Genomic DNA, 15,384 nt, shown 5'->3' on the forward strand with positions numbered 1-15,384 from the left:
CTGCAACCTCCGCCTCCTGGGTTCAAGCAATTCTCTTGCCTCAGCCTCCTGAGTAGCTGGGACTACTGGCCCATGCCACCATACCTGGCTAACTTTTGTATTTTAGTAGAGACAGGGTTTCACCATACTGCCCAGGCTGGTCTCGAACTCCTGAGCCTAGGCAGTTCACCTGCTTTGGCCTCCCCAAGTTCTGGGATTACAGGCATGAGCCACTATGCCTGGCTCAGGAAAACTTATTTTTCAGATACTATGATAATGCGTTCACATTTTTTAGGTGCTTTAACATAGTAATACAGGTGGCTTGCAAGCAAAATAGGTGTGTGAACACAGATTATCAATTTTGATACAGGGAGATTTAGCATAAAGTATAAATGATAACAAGTCTCAGATAACTGGCTGATAGGGCTTAAATCATATATATATATAACTGGATTTAGGGCTTAAGTACATGTCAGGAAAAGAGATTCTTCTCTTTTTGGGCTCCTTGGATGTCATTCACAACTATTTTTGCCATAGTGGGAAGCTGATACTAGGTAATCATTGAATTTCTAATGAAATCTTGTAACTCTCACTCTAGCTCTCAATCTTATCCCTTCCTCCCCTCCATGAAGTGATCTCACTTAATAAATAAGATCAAGCCCATACAATCTAAGTCCTTTTTTTCTATCCTTCTCTTCACTTAAAAATCCCCTGTACCTTTCTGCACTGAAATTCTCATCTTTTCCCAAGCCTTGGAAGGTAAGATTTTCCTTTTAGTCTGAGGATGAGCAGTCTGCTTTTTTTTTTTTTTTTTTTTTTTTGAGATGGAGTTTTGCTCCTGTTGCCCAGGCTGGAGTGTGATGGCATGACCTTGGCTTACAGCAATCTCTGCCTCCCAGGTTCAAGCAATTCTCTTGCTTACAGATGCACACCACAACACCCAGCTAATTTTTGTATTTTTAGTAGAGATGGGGTTTCACCATGTTAGCCAAACTTGTCTCGAACTCCTGACCTGAGGGTGATCTGCCCGCCTTAGCCTCCCAAAGTGCTGGGATTACAGGCATGCATGAGCCACTGTGCCTGGCCCCCGCTCTTTGCTCTTAATTCTGTTTCCTGCCCTTTTCTAAGAAAGATGATCTTCAGTTTCACTTTCTTTCTTGTATCTGAAATCTCTTTCCTCTTGTCATCTCTATTGTGGGAAAAAAAAAAATACTTGGCTTCAATTCTAATTCCACCATTTATTTGCTATGTGGCCTTGGGTCAGTTGTTTAAGCTCTGTGACAGATTCCTTATCCTGTACAGTGGGAAAATACCAGAACTCATCTTTATATGGTTATTGAAGTTTAAATTCTTTAACGTAAAGTGCTTACAACAGAGCCTGGTCTGTAAGATGAGCTCAATAAATACTAACTTTCTACCATCATCATTTAAAAACTGCATGCCTCTCTAGCTCCTACACTCTATTCTTCTGTTTACTTTTTTTTTTTTTGAGATGGAGTTTTACTCTGTCACCCAGGCTGGAGGGCAGTGGCGTGATCTTGGCTCACTGCAACCTCTGCCTCCCGGTTTCAAGCGATTCTCATGCCTCAGCCTCCCAAGTAGCTGGGACTACAGGAGCACTAATTTTTGTATTTTTAGTAGAGACAGGATTTTCAATGTCGGTCAGGCTGGTCTACTAACTCCTGGCCTCAAGAGATCCTCCCACCTTGGCCTTCCAAGTGCCAGGATTACAGGCATGAGCCACTGTGCATAGCCTCTTCTGTTTACGTTTTAAACTGTGTGCTGGCTTCTGCTTCTATCAAATTCTCTGAGGGCCCCACAACTTTACAAATGATAAATCTTCATTCTTTGTTACACTGTTGGAACTCCTACTCCTCCCTTTAGTTGCTCTACTCCATTGTCTTCTGAGAACTTCTCTTATCATTCCTTTCCTGTGTTCTTCAGGGACCACACCTTCCAATTCAACCCAGTGAGTGTGTATATAAAGAAAGATCAACAGGACTTGGCAATAACTCTTGAATCCACCTACAGTGAATGCTTCAAGCCTTCAACTGAAGCAATCCTCTAAATATTTTTCCTTTTATCCATCTCTTACTTCCCCTGCCCCATCCCAACCTACGCGACCCCAACTGCGTCATTCTCTTGGTTGAAAGTTCCTGCTAGCTTCTTGTTACCCAACTCTTTAGCTTGGCCTTCACGCATCCTCATTCTTTTAAAAAATTGTTATTATATAATTAGAAACAGGGTCTTTCTCTGTCGTCCAGGCTGGATTGCAGTGTTATGACCATGGGTTATTTCAGCCTCAACTCCTGGGCTCAAGCTATCTTCCCGCCTCAGCCTCCCGAGTAGATGGGACTACAGGTGCATGCCACTGCACCTTGCTAATTTTTCAAATTTTTTTGTAGAGACAGCATCTCACTTTGTCACCCATGCTGGTCTGGATTCCTGGCCTCAAGTGATCCTCCTACCTTAGCCTCACAGATTGGGGTCATTCTGACCCCAGTCTTCCCCTCCAATAAGCACTCTTTCTCCTCTCAAGTGTAGATCCTTAAAACCAGCCATACTTCAGTACGTCTTACAGAATTCTGCTTTGGTGACATTTCTTTCACATTTTCTCACAATTTCTACTTTCCAATCTTTTTGAATTGGATCAATTCACTAAGACTTAGTTTAAATCCCACTTCTTTCTCACTAAAGCTTTCCCCATAACCACCTTCTCTCTCTTATTTCCTATGTCGCTTACTGCCTGTACCATGGGACACTAAATACCCACTGCCTTGTGTGGTGGGTTCTCCCCATGCACATGTAGAGCTTACATACCCAAGGCCTTAGGTTACATGACAGTGGGGCATCTCAGAAGTTCTGTTTTCTTGACAATACTTACCATTGGTCCTTGTATACAAGAAAACCTTGCCTTAGTTAAACATTTATTGTCTTTTATGTACCAAGTACTGAATTGGGTGTTACAAGCACAAATTCCTGATTCTGTTCTTGGTGATGATAAAAGCAAAGATATCAAAAGATCATTCTTAGATGTGCTAGACCCTCCCAGAAATACAGAAGGGTAAGATTCCCTCTGTCAGATCAGGTTTCTTACTTAGTGTAATTTAGGGTTGCCATCCTTATTAGGTTATCAGGACTTTAATCTGCTCCCAAATATCAATGGCTTGAGTATTTAAAACTCACTTCTCATGCATGGAGAAGTTGTTCAGAGTTTTCTGACTATTATCCCTATTTTTATTTTCCAGTCTCCCCTCCCATTGTTACAGCCCTCCTGTAGTCCTATCAGCTTTAATCAGGCTAGAACACTTCATCATGCAAGTGGGTAGCAGATCATTAATAATTTCTCTGAGTGTTAACTTACCTCTCAAAGGTAATTGTGGATTTTAATTATGTTGTAAAATTAAACATTGCCTCTTTTTCTCATCTTTAATCAAGAAGTGATTGTCCTATTTATGCCATATATTTTAGAATTGGACAAAATTAAGGAGATCTGTTTTACCAAAAAAAAAAAAAGTTTCAATAAAAAGAGAGTCAGTGTGATAATGAAATGGCATACCTGGGTCCACTCATTTGTCTGGGGATCATAAGCCTCCACGGTATTAAGGTATGCCTGTCCATCATATCCCCCTACAGCATATAACTTATCGCCAAGTAAACAGACCCCCACTGCATCTCTGCTGATGCTCATTGATGCTACTGCAGTCCACATGTCTGTTTTGGGATCATATCTGAAAGAAAATTTTAGAACCAGAGCTGACATTATTCTTAAAATATTTTATGTAAAAACAGTTTTGTTCTTCAGGTCTATTTTTGGACTTACTACCTACTATGTAAATCAAATACAATTGAACATATTTTAGAGAAGAATATCAACATTTTTCTGAAAACTTTTACAGTATTATATTAATAGATCCACTTAACAGATGTATAACACTTCAAAGGAGCTAGTATCAATACTGAAAGCTGCTTTCAGACCTTTGATTACCTACTGAAAATGTGGGGAAATCAATGCATTAAGCTCTCCGTAAGATGACTTACAGTCTCAATCATTGTAGCTGTCCATTTTTGGGCTTTCTTTTCCTTTCATGAGATGTCTTAACTAGAATTGCCCAAAGTTGTATAGCTAAGAGCAGATACATCATGCTAAGATGACTGATATTGCTCCCAATATCTGTTGTATCAATGAACAGCTTTCCGCTGACTGTAGTAAGACACCCAGTCCATAATTAATGGGGCAAAGTATATAAACACTTCCACATTCCTTTCCTGGGCAACAGGAAATGAGCATAGGTCTGAATTGTTTTCTCCTCAATATATCTGAAATGCAGTTGTAACTTTTCTGCTTTCTTAAACAACACCAGCCGAGTCTGCTTATTATTATACAGAAAACACTTGTTATGGTTTGGATGTGGTTCATCCCATCAAAACTCATGCTGAAATTTAACTGCCAATGTATAGTGTTGGGAGGTAGGGCCTTTAAGAGGTGATTAGGTTGGTAAGATAGATTAATGTTTTTCTCCTTGGTTAGTTCTTGTGTGAATGGATTAGTTCCTGTGAGAGCAGGATGTGTAAGTGAAGTTGCTTTGCATATTTGAATGCTAACTTTCCCTTCCACTTCTCCAACATGTCATCACACAGCACAGGGCCCCCACCAGAAGCTGCCAGATGCAGCCACCCAATCTTGAACTTCCCAGCTTGGAGAACTGTGGGCTAAAGAAACATCTTTTCTTTATAAATTACTCAGTCCTGGGTATTCTGTTATAGCAATGGGAAACAGACTAAGATGGTGCTCTTTATCATCAACAAACTTTGATTTACTTTTTATCTTCTTATGGTCACTTGATCACATCCAACACACACACACACACACACACACACACACACACTCTCTCTCTCTCTCTCTCTCTCACCCACTCTCTCTCTATCACACATGGGCACTCATTAACTTCCTATTTTTCTTTATGATCCGAAGCCCTTAACAATGCCTTAAGGGGTCTACGTAGTCTGCCCCCGCCATTCCACCTCCTTTCCTGCCACTCTCTCCCCATCACTCTTTGCCCTCCAGCCACAATGGCTGTCTTTCAGTTTCCTGTATGAACAATATTTCTTTCTGCTTTTAAGTGTTCAGACAAACTCCTATTGATTGTACCTCCTAAATCCATTCAATTCTCTCTATTCCTTGCACTAGACTAAACATAATAAATGGGAACCTGACCTAACATCCAAATCTTCCACTGCTATTTGGCTGTCTACTTGGTGCCATACTTGAGTTTTGTGAGGCTAGTTTGGAGGACTTACGTTTGTAAGCCTTATTACTAGCTTTTTATTTGATTATATCAAAAGGCACTATCCTTTTCTCTTTTTACTTAGCCTACAGCCCTTAAGTCATTCTGCCTAAAATTCATCAAGCTCCTCCTCTTATTAGGTCCAGTATCCCGTATAAAATAAAACTGCCTTGCCTGTAGTACATGCTCAATAAAAACTTATTTTTCTGGAAGTATTAGTTCTTGTGAGAGCAGGTTCTTATAAAGTGAAGTTGCTTTGCATTTGTGAATGCTGACTTTCCCTTCCAATTCTCCAGCATGTTCTCCAAATATACATAAGTACCAGAGACTTATATATGTATTTTTTGTTCCTAGTTTTCCTTCACAGGAAATTACCTCTCCACACAGTCTGAGAGTCTGGAAGTCAAGTTGGATGCCGGAGCGTCATGCCCCCCTATAGCATACAGCAGTCCGTTCCAGGTCGTCACTCCTACACCACCTCTCCTTTTTGACATCTGTGCACACAGTGTCCACTTATTAGTATGAGGATCAAAACATTCTACTGATTTCAGACAAGAACTTCCATCACGACCACCAACTGCATAAAGTCTGTAAAAAGAAAAAATGAAATGATAAATAAGAATTGTGCTATTATGCCTAGAACAAAGAGGCTATTCTTAATGTTATTTCATTGAATTTAAGGTGCCATCAGTTATAAAACACACTGTTAATGTGTGTGCTATTAAAGAAGATATGCTATGTGTTTACTGACATATGTATGTATCATATATCACGGTATATATATGAAAAGGAAAACTGCATGTGAAGGCAATGACAACTATTTCACCACCGCCATCTCTTTGACAAGTCACCATTGATTGTAATGTGCACTGAAATTCTAGAGATTTTAAAATATGTGTCTTAGAATAGACAAAATATGGTGTATAAATAAACCGTGGCTTACTTTTTTCTTTTTTTTGAGATGGAGTCTGGCACTGTCACCCAGGCTGTAGGGTGGTGGAGACATCTTGTCTTACTGCAGTCTCTGCCTCCTAGGTTTAAGCAATTCTCCTGCCTCTCTACAGGCATGCACCACCATGCCCAGCTATTTTTTTTTTTCATTTTTTGTAGACATGTGGTTTCACCATGTTGGCCAGGATGGTCTTGATCTCCTGACCTCGTGATCCACCTGCCTTGGCCTCCCAAAGTGCTGGGATTATAGGCATTAGCCACCATGCCCAGCCCACTTTTCTTAAATAGTTAAGACTTTATTATCAACAAAAGAAACGAATCTTCTCTGAGTACCTACCATAGGCTAGAGACTTTACATGTACTAATTTAATCATTACAGTGATAACTATAAGAAACTGTTTGAATCCCTGTTTCATAGGTAAAGAAACAAGGGTTCATGGAGAGTAAGAGACTTGCACAGAGTCACCCAGTAAGAAGCAGAATCAGGACACAGAGTTTTAGTAATGAACAGTTTGACAGTCAACACAGTCAGGTAGAATATACTTGTAATATTGAAATAGGAGAATAAAAGTATAGCTTGACACAATGGCATAAAAAGTAACATTTGTTACATGTGAATAATGATCCTTCATTAATTTAAATTACTGCAGAAAAGGTATAGATTATCATGTGAATGACCTAAATGTTACCTAGTAGATCAATTTAAATTTATTATCAATCAATACACTGCACTAATTTGAAATAGTCTATTACTCTGAACCTAAAACATTTGTAAAATATTTTAAATATTTGAACACAGCATTCCTTGTTAAGTAAAAATCCTTTTGTATTTACTATTTATTTGGGAAGCTCTCTATAAATATTTTTCTACTAGTTTTTTAAAAGAGTAAATTTACTTTGTTGCTCATCGAAAAGATCATACATTTTGAATTTACAGATGCCTTAGTTAATACTTAATTATTTTGATCATTTCTCAAGAAACAATATTTTAACTATGCCAAATTTCTGCCCATTAAAACTCCAGGTATTTATATTTGGGTAAATCTACATACTTAAACACAGATTTCATAATTAAGGTACGTCACTATGTTACTCAAACTGTTTCTTAAATAATAGATGACCATATCTTAAACAGCAACTTATGGCTGTAGCAATATCTCGTTCCAAACTTAAACTATATTAATAGTATGAGAATGGAAATTTATTTGAAACTTATCTATTAAAATTTATCTTAAGACTTATCTGTTAAAAACTTTTACCTATTAGTAACTTGTTTATGTTCTAGTTCTTAGTATTATTCTTATCTTTAGCTAATACTTGGTAGAAGAGTTATCTAAATATGGATCACAAAACATGGGAAAGCTTCAACAATTAGGGAATATCAATAATTTAAAATAATTTGCACATGCATATGTGTGTACGCATGTGTGCACATCCACAGACACTCACACACAACAGGCTTTAAAGCATCTTACCCACTTGAACAGTGGATTCTTGGGTCTTTACTGTGAAGAATGGTATAATACAATGACTAAGAGCATGCAGTCTGGAACCAGACTCTGGGTTTGAATTCTGGTTCTACCACTTAGTAGTTGTGACTAGGGACAAGTTATTTAACCTCCATCTGAATTTAATCATCTCTAAACCCTACTTCATAGGATTAAAGTACTTTGAACACTGCCTAGTACATGATAATCATGGTATAAACATTTACAGAGGAAAATTAATTCTGTCTCTGTGTTTATTCTAGAAAATAGCACTTATAGGAGATCGTAAGTGTACAAACGATGTTTATATTCAGCTAATATTGAGGGTTAAAATCAATTGGTAACACTTCCTAAAGAATCATTATCTCAAGCAATGATTTTTAAGCTGTGTTCTAAGAATAGGATTCTGTGAAGAAATTGAGGGAGTCTAAAAAATTGTTCATTTGAATTTCAAATTTTAAAAATTATTTTTCATTTTCAAATATCACCTGGCTCAATTAAATGCCATGTAAGACTCAGAATTCATGTCTCTTCCCCACGATAGAGTCTATTACAATAAAAAGAGAAATATTATGTCAACCTGTGAAAGTATTGTACTACCTATATATATTTAATAATAAGATTTAGGTCTTGCCTGACTTTTAAAATTATAATCAAAAATGCAAGTAGGCTGGGCACAGTTGTTCACACCTATAATCCCAGCACATTGGTAGGCCAAGATGGGAGAATTACTTGGGACCAGGTGTTCGAGACCAACCTGGGCAGCATAGTGAGATCTTCTCTCTAAAAAAAAAAAAAAAAAAAATTTTTTCTTTAAATCAGCCAGGCATGGTGGTGCATTCCTGTAGTCCCAGCTACTCTGGTGGCTGAGGTGTGAGGATAGCTTGAGCCTGGGAGGGAGGCTGAGGCTGCAGTGAGCCGTGATTGTGTCACTGTACTCCAGCCTGGGCAACAGAGCTAGACCTTGTCTCCAAAGTAAAAGGAATCCAAGTAGTTGGCAGATATTGCTTGAGATTCAACGTAGAAAAAAAAAATTACTACTTTCAAACTATTTGGGCAATTTTACTGAAGAATTTCCTGAAATTCCAATTAAATCACTCTAGCAGTTAAAATAACTGTTACCATTTCAGCCTCTTCTCTATGAATCAAGATTTTCTTCTTATTGGACAATCAAAACACACAGAAATAAGCTGAGTGTTCTTTGAAATGTATTCTGTTCTTCAGCACTTACTCTTCACATTTTTATAATAAGTAAATATGATAATCTTGAACTTGTAATACATTTTAAACAAGTTTAAAATAAACTTGAACTTCCATTTGCCTTTTAAATATTGTGGTATTTTTAAGATTTCATTTGAAAGAGAGATTCAACTGCTAAAAATATTTGCCAGCCAGTGGCTTAAAGGTAGCCTGAGCAATTGGAAATCTAAATAAGGCTTCTTTCTGTCAAAAATGATAGGAAGAAAAGTTTTAACACTTAAAAAATTTTAAGATTTGGGAGGCCAAGGTAGGCTGATCACTTGAGGTCAGGAGTTCGAGACTAGCCTGGCTGACATGGCAAAACTCCATCTCTACTAAGAATACAAAAATCAGCTGGGAGTAATGGTGGGCGCCTATAATCCCAGCTACTTGGGAGGCTGACGAGGGAGAACTGCTTGAACCCAGGAGGTGGAGGCTGCAGTGAGCCGAGATTGCCCACTGCCCTCTAGCCTCTGAGATAGAGTGAGACTCTGTCTTTAAAAAAAAAAAAAAAAAAAAAAAAGAAAGAAAAGAAAAAGAAATTTTAAATAAGTTAAAATAGGCTGGGCACAGTGGCTCACGCCTGTAATCCCAGCACTTTGGGAGATCTGAGGCAGGCGGATCACCTGAAGTCAGGAGTTCGACACCGGCCTGGCTAATGAAACCCCATTTCTTCTCGAAATTAGTTTGGCATGGTGGTGCATACCTGTAGTCTCAGCTACTTGAAAGGCTGAAGCAGGGGAATTGCTTGAACCCAGGAGGTGGAGGAGGCTGCAGTGAGCCAAGATTGTGCCACTGCACTCTAGCTTGGGTGACAGAGCCAGACTCTGCCTCAAAATAAATAAATGAATAAATTAATTAATAAATTAAAATAACAAAACCCACAAAGATCAAGGCTCTTCATTTTACAAAATAAAAAAATTGAGGCTAAGAGAAATGATTTGTTCTAAATCACAAAGCAATGATAAGAGAAGATGTATCACTGGTTTTCTTTCATCCAACTGCATACTTTCTACTTACTCCAGATTCTTTATCTGTACTATACTTTCAAAATCAAATTTCCTCTTTTTTTGAGATGGAGCCTGGGCTCTTGTTGCCCAGGCTGGAGTGCAATGGTGCTATCTTACCTTACTGCAACCTCTGCCTCCTGGGTTCAAGCGATTCTCCTGCCTCAGTCTCCTGAGTAGCTGGGATTATAGGCATGCACCACCACGCCCAGTTAATTTTGTATTACAGGGTTTCTCTATGTTGGCTGGGCTGGTCTTGAACTCCCGACCTTAGGTGATCCACCCGCCTAGGCCTCCCAAAGTGTTGGGATTACAGGTGTGAGCCACCACACCCTGCTTCAAAATCAAATTTCTTAATAGTAGATTAGAGATCCTTAGCTTCTATATGATTACTTAGGTTGTCTCTGAATTATATTCAATTATACTTCAGGTGGGTTAAGGACTGAAATATTTCTCATTACAGGGTAAGAAAAGGTAAGAAAGTAAGATAAATTTCTATGCTTAGAAGTCTAGGCTACTGTAGGTCTGGAAATCAGGTTTAGAGAAGGCAGTTTTTTTTTGTCTTCTATTAGAAATAAGGGCTAAGAAATATGCTGCTGAACAAAAATTAACACAATGAATCAATCCCAAAGGTTCAAACTAAAGGGTCAAAACCAAGAAGATACTGTTTCGTTTTCTTTTTTTCTCATTTACTAGATTCTTTAATGAGGCTGACTCTTATCAAAGAATTTAGAAAGATACGTAGTGATGAATTTTGAAGTGATTTCTTTAGCTAAAATAAACGGGAGGGGCAGGGAGATCAAATACATCTAAAAAGTGATTTCCATCTATCTTATCACATGTAATAGTGCTAAAAAAAAACTATCAAAAAGTAGAACATAACTGATAGGTCCTGAAGAAACATGATCTTAGGTCCTAAAATAGAAAAAAATTCACTTTAAAAAATTTTTTCTTGTAATCAATAACAATTCTATAAATAATTTTAATTCTATTTTAACCTTGATTCATTTCTTTTTCTGGAAACAATGATAAAGCATTCTAAGTGAGCAAAAGGTACCCAACAAATAACTTTTCTTTAACAACCACAGACGGCTTCATTTTAAGGAAGAAGAAAGGACTGAAAAAAGATCTATTTACTCTCTGAGTAACTGAGAGCTGTTAGTGACATCTCTACCTATATTTATTTATTCAGAGCAGACAAGAGGCACGAGAGCACCTCTTTATAATCCATTCTAGTTTTCACCAGTTTTCCAAGATAAGAAAGAAAAGAGGTAAAAGTAAAGAAAAATCAGTAGAAAAGATGGAATGAATTTTTAGAGAAACCGACTATACTACTTTAAAAATACCATATATACTTTTAAACATAATATATAATATACTTTTAAAGTATATTAAATAAAATTTTTAAAGCTATACCAGATTTTTACTGTATAACTTATTAATATTGAACATTAATATACAATGCAAAATGTATTCACTTAACTAGAAATGTATAGTATCTACACATTAAAATGAAAGCCTAACTTAACATTGAACTATTTATATTTACAACTATTACAGAAAGAGAGCATTCATTGTCTCATGTATATCTTTAAATTAGAAATGATATAGCTTAATAAATGTAATGCATTGCATTTTAAATGGAACTTTAAATACTTCCTTACTTTCCACTTAGTACTGCTACACCTACTGTACTCCTAGGGGTAGACATAGTGGCAACAAAATTCCACTGGCGAGCCTGAGGATCCCATCTTTCCACTGTGTTCAGATAGCTCCAGCCATCATGTCCTCCTACGGCATACATGGGACCTTCTAGTACAGCCACACCTATAAGGAGACACAACGACTTCATATTGGCTGCTATCCTAAAAATCATATTTTAATTGAAGTATAAGTACAATAAGCCTTAAACATACAAATTGAACTGAATAAACATGTATGATGTAGACATATGTCCTCCTCACTGTTCTTAGTAGGTGGGTGGGGTTGAAATAGCACTGTAGTTCTGGTATTAAAAAGTTCTAGAGACTAGCTGGGTGCAGTGGCTCACATCTGTAATCTCAGTGCTTTGGGAGTCTGAGCAAGGATCATTTGAGGTCAGGAGTTAGAGATCAGCCTGGCCAACATGGTGAAACCCTGTCTCTACTAAAAATACAAAAACTAGCTGGGCATGGTGGCAGGTGCCTGTAATCCCAGCTACTCGGGAGGCTGAAGCAGGAGGATTGCTTGAGCCCTGTAGGTGGAGGTTGCAGTAAGCCAAGATTGTGTCACTGCACTCCAAACTGGGCAACAGAGTGAGACACTATCTCAAAAAAAAAAAAAAAGTTCTAAAGGCTGGGCATGGTTGCTCAAGGCTATAATACCAGAGCTCTGAGAGGCCAAGGTGGAAGGATCTCTTGTGAAATCAGCTGGGCAACACAGCAAGATTGGTATGTCTACAAAATTTTTTTTTAAAAATTGACCAGGCATGGTGGCATCAATTGTAGTCCTAGCTAAGGTGAGAGGATCCCCTGAACTCAGAGTTTCAGGTTGCATTGAGCTATAATCATTCCTCTAGCCTTGATGACAGAGTAAGACCCTGTCTCTTAAAAAAATTAAGTTTTAGAGGCAATATTTTTAGGTACAACAGTGAAAAATTATTTTAAAACTGCACCAGATGCATACATTGCTACTAATTAAACCATTTTTCAATAATTTGGATTTAAGATATATTTGGAAAAGTATCTTTATACCTTCCCCCCTATTAATTCAAATTCATGAGATTTTACCATAGTTAGATTTGATACCATAATCTATTGATATACCTCATCAGCAGGGAGCTGAGCTAGATTCATTTGTCAATTTATTCAACAAATAAAGTACCAGATACTCAATAGACTATAAGAGATAAGGCTGTGCCCTCATAAATCTTATAGTCAGGAAACAGACAGAGAGAGTCAGGGGAGACTTTCTGATAAGGTATTTTTTTTTCCTTTTGAGATGGAGTCTCACTCTGTCGCCCAGGCTGGAGTGCAGTGGCACGACCTCAGCTCACTGCAACCTCTGCCTCCCGGGTTCAAGTGATTCTCCTGCCTCAGCCTCCCGAGTAGCTGGGAATACAGGTGTGCACCACCACGCCCAGCTAATTTTTGTATTTTTAGTAGAGATGGGGTTTCACCATGTTGGCCTGGATGGTCTCAATCTCCTGAGCTCATGAGCCACCTGCCTCGGTCTCCCAAAGTGCTGGGATTACAGGCGTGAGCCACCATGCCCAGCCTATCAGGTAACATTTAAGCAGGAATGTGAATGAAGTTGGGAAACCAGACTTGGAGGTAACTCAGGGAAGAGAAGATGAGTTAGAGGAAACGGCACGGCATGTGCAAAGGTTCTGAGGTATGCTCACTGTGTCTGAGGGATAGCAAGGTGGCCAGTCTGGCTAGGCAGGGTGAATAAGGGGGAAAATTTAAGAGGTAAGGGAGAGTGTGGAGCCAGATAATGAAGGGCAGTCAGAGACTGCAGAAAAGGATTCTGGTCTTATCTCTTATAAGGACTTTGGATCTCATTCTGATTGAGATGGAGAATGGTCTCCATGATGGCTTTGAGGTAGAGGGATTTAAGGAGGTGCGACATGATCATGGCCAAGTGAGATAAAATATGTGTCACTTGGGGGCCAAAAGAACCCATGTATTACAGATATATTTTAATTTGTGAAGTCACAGCCAGATAAGAAAAATACTTATCATTCATGCATGACCCAAATCAACATATTATTTCACTCATTTGTTACATATTGTGCCCTACCAGTACTAGCTTTTGGAGATTTATGTGTGTGTGTGTGTGTGTGTGTATACACACATAAACACACATATATGTGTATATATGTATACATGTTATTTATATGTATATATGTGCATATATACATTCTATATGTGTATATATCTATAAACCAAATAAATACACATATTAAAATATACATACATAATATATACACATACTGCATACATGTTTATGATATGTATGTATCTAACTTTACATGTATACATATATATGTAATATGTAATATTTCAAAGAGCTGGCAGAAAACTTAAGGGGTTTACCTAATTCAACACATTAAAAAATGGCTTTGAAAAGAAATTTTAAGCCGGGTGTAGTGGCTCACAACTGTAATTTTAGCACTTTGAGAGGCTGAGGTGGGCAGATTGCTTGAGCCCAGGAGTTCGAGACCAGCCTGGGTAGCATAGTGAAACCCTGTCTCCACTAAAAATACAAAAATTAGCCAGTTGTGATGGCGCATGCCTGTAGTCCCAACTACTAGAGAGGCTGAGGTGGGAGGATTGCTTAAGCCCAGAAGGTAGTGATTGCAGTGAACCAAGAACGTGCTACTGCACTCCAGCCTAGGTGACAAAGCAAGAACCTGTCCCCCACAACAACAAAAAAAATTTAGCAGAAATCCTTTTCTGAATGAAATTTTCATATAATTACCACATAAAAAGCGATAAAAGAAATGTTTCTTAAATAAAAGTTTGTTTTAGACCGGGCACAGTAGCTCAAACCTATAATCCCAGCACATTGGGAGGCCGAGGTGGATAGATCACGAGGTCAAGAGATCGAGACCATCCTGGCCAACATGGTGAAACCCCAACTCTACTAAAAATATAAAAATTAGCTGGCCATGATGGCATGTGCCTGTAGTGCCAGGTACTCGGAAGGCAGAGGTTGCAGTAAGCTGAGATTGTGCCACTGCACTCCAACCTCGTGACAGAACAAGACTCTGTCTCAAAAAAAAAAAAAAGTTTATTTTATAAGCTCAAATTTATAACAGTTATCTAAATGTAAGGTAATTTAATAAGAACATTGCTGTTTCAAATGACACAAAAATTTTAAATTAGGGCCTAAAGAAGACAGTTTTGAGCTATGTGGTCATTTTCCTTTCAACTTGCTACAGTTCAATAAAGTCTTTTGTATGGCACCTGGAACTAATGACAGCATTCAATGCACAATGTCACTTGCACAAAACAGCTGGACCATGAGCAACCGCATTCTATGCACTATATTCATAAGAATTTACCTTGTGTTAGAATTACATTTTCTTCCCCATCGTAGGGGAGAGGGAAGCACGAAGTTGAATTACTCTATTTACCCTGGATTTTATGGTCAACCCAAATTTCTAAGTCTCATTCATGCTTAACTTATATTTTCCCAGTCTGTGCCTATATAATAGTCGATTTTATGGACTCAAGAGTAATGTTTTACAGTTTACTTTGTTAAATTTCATATAGTTAATTTTAAGCTCTTTCTCTCAGTGTCTTTGCCTTAACCTTCTGGTTTTATTTCCTTATCAATCTTTAAAGTTAAGATGATCTTTCATTGAGAACGAATTACAACTAGTGGAAACCCATGCCTCTTTGATCTTTTACTGTACCCACCACCATACCCATTTCAATCTTCATCCCT

General features: G+C 38.0%; 1 protein-coding gene and 2 long non-coding RNA genes across 6 annotated transcripts in view; 2 read left to right on the top strand and 1 right to left on the bottom strand.

The window, feature by feature from the left end:
* LOC144581827 (uncharacterized) overlaps nt 1–8,267 on the top strand; it is a 44,736-nt gene extending 36,469 nt beyond the window's left edge. The window contains exon 3 of the long non-coding RNA XR_013533144.1: nt 5,622–8,267. This is a non-coding gene — a long non-coding RNA (uncharacterized LOC144581827). The remainder of the gene's footprint in view (nt 1–5,621) is intronic.
* The window catches only part of LOC144581826 (uncharacterized), a 119,923-nt gene that overhangs the window by 59,536 nt on the left and 45,003 nt on the right, over nt 1–15,384 (top strand). The window lies entirely within an intron of this gene.
* KLHL5 (kelch like family member 5) overlaps nt 1–15,384 on the bottom strand; it is a 91,002-nt gene that overhangs the window by 4,215 nt on the left and 71,403 nt on the right. For all 3 annotated transcript variants that reach the window (XM_008993471.5, XM_054253430.2, XM_008993470.5), the window contains 3 exons: nt 11,616–11,778; nt 5,643–5,855; nt 3,539–3,710 (listed from right to left, as the gene is read on the bottom strand). In XM_008993471.5, coding sequence (XP_008991719.1) covers nt 3,539–3,710; nt 5,643–5,855; nt 11,616–11,778 — 548 coding nt within the window. The remainder of the gene's footprint in view (nt 1–3,538; nt 3,711–5,642; nt 5,856–11,615; nt 11,779–15,384) is intronic.

The sequence above is a fragment of the Callithrix jacchus genome, chromosome 3 (genome assembly GCF_049354715.1).
Source record: "Callithrix jacchus isolate 240 chromosome 3, calJac240_pri, whole genome shotgun sequence".
NCBI lineage: Eukaryota > Metazoa > Chordata > Mammalia > Primates > Cebidae > Callithrix > Callithrix jacchus.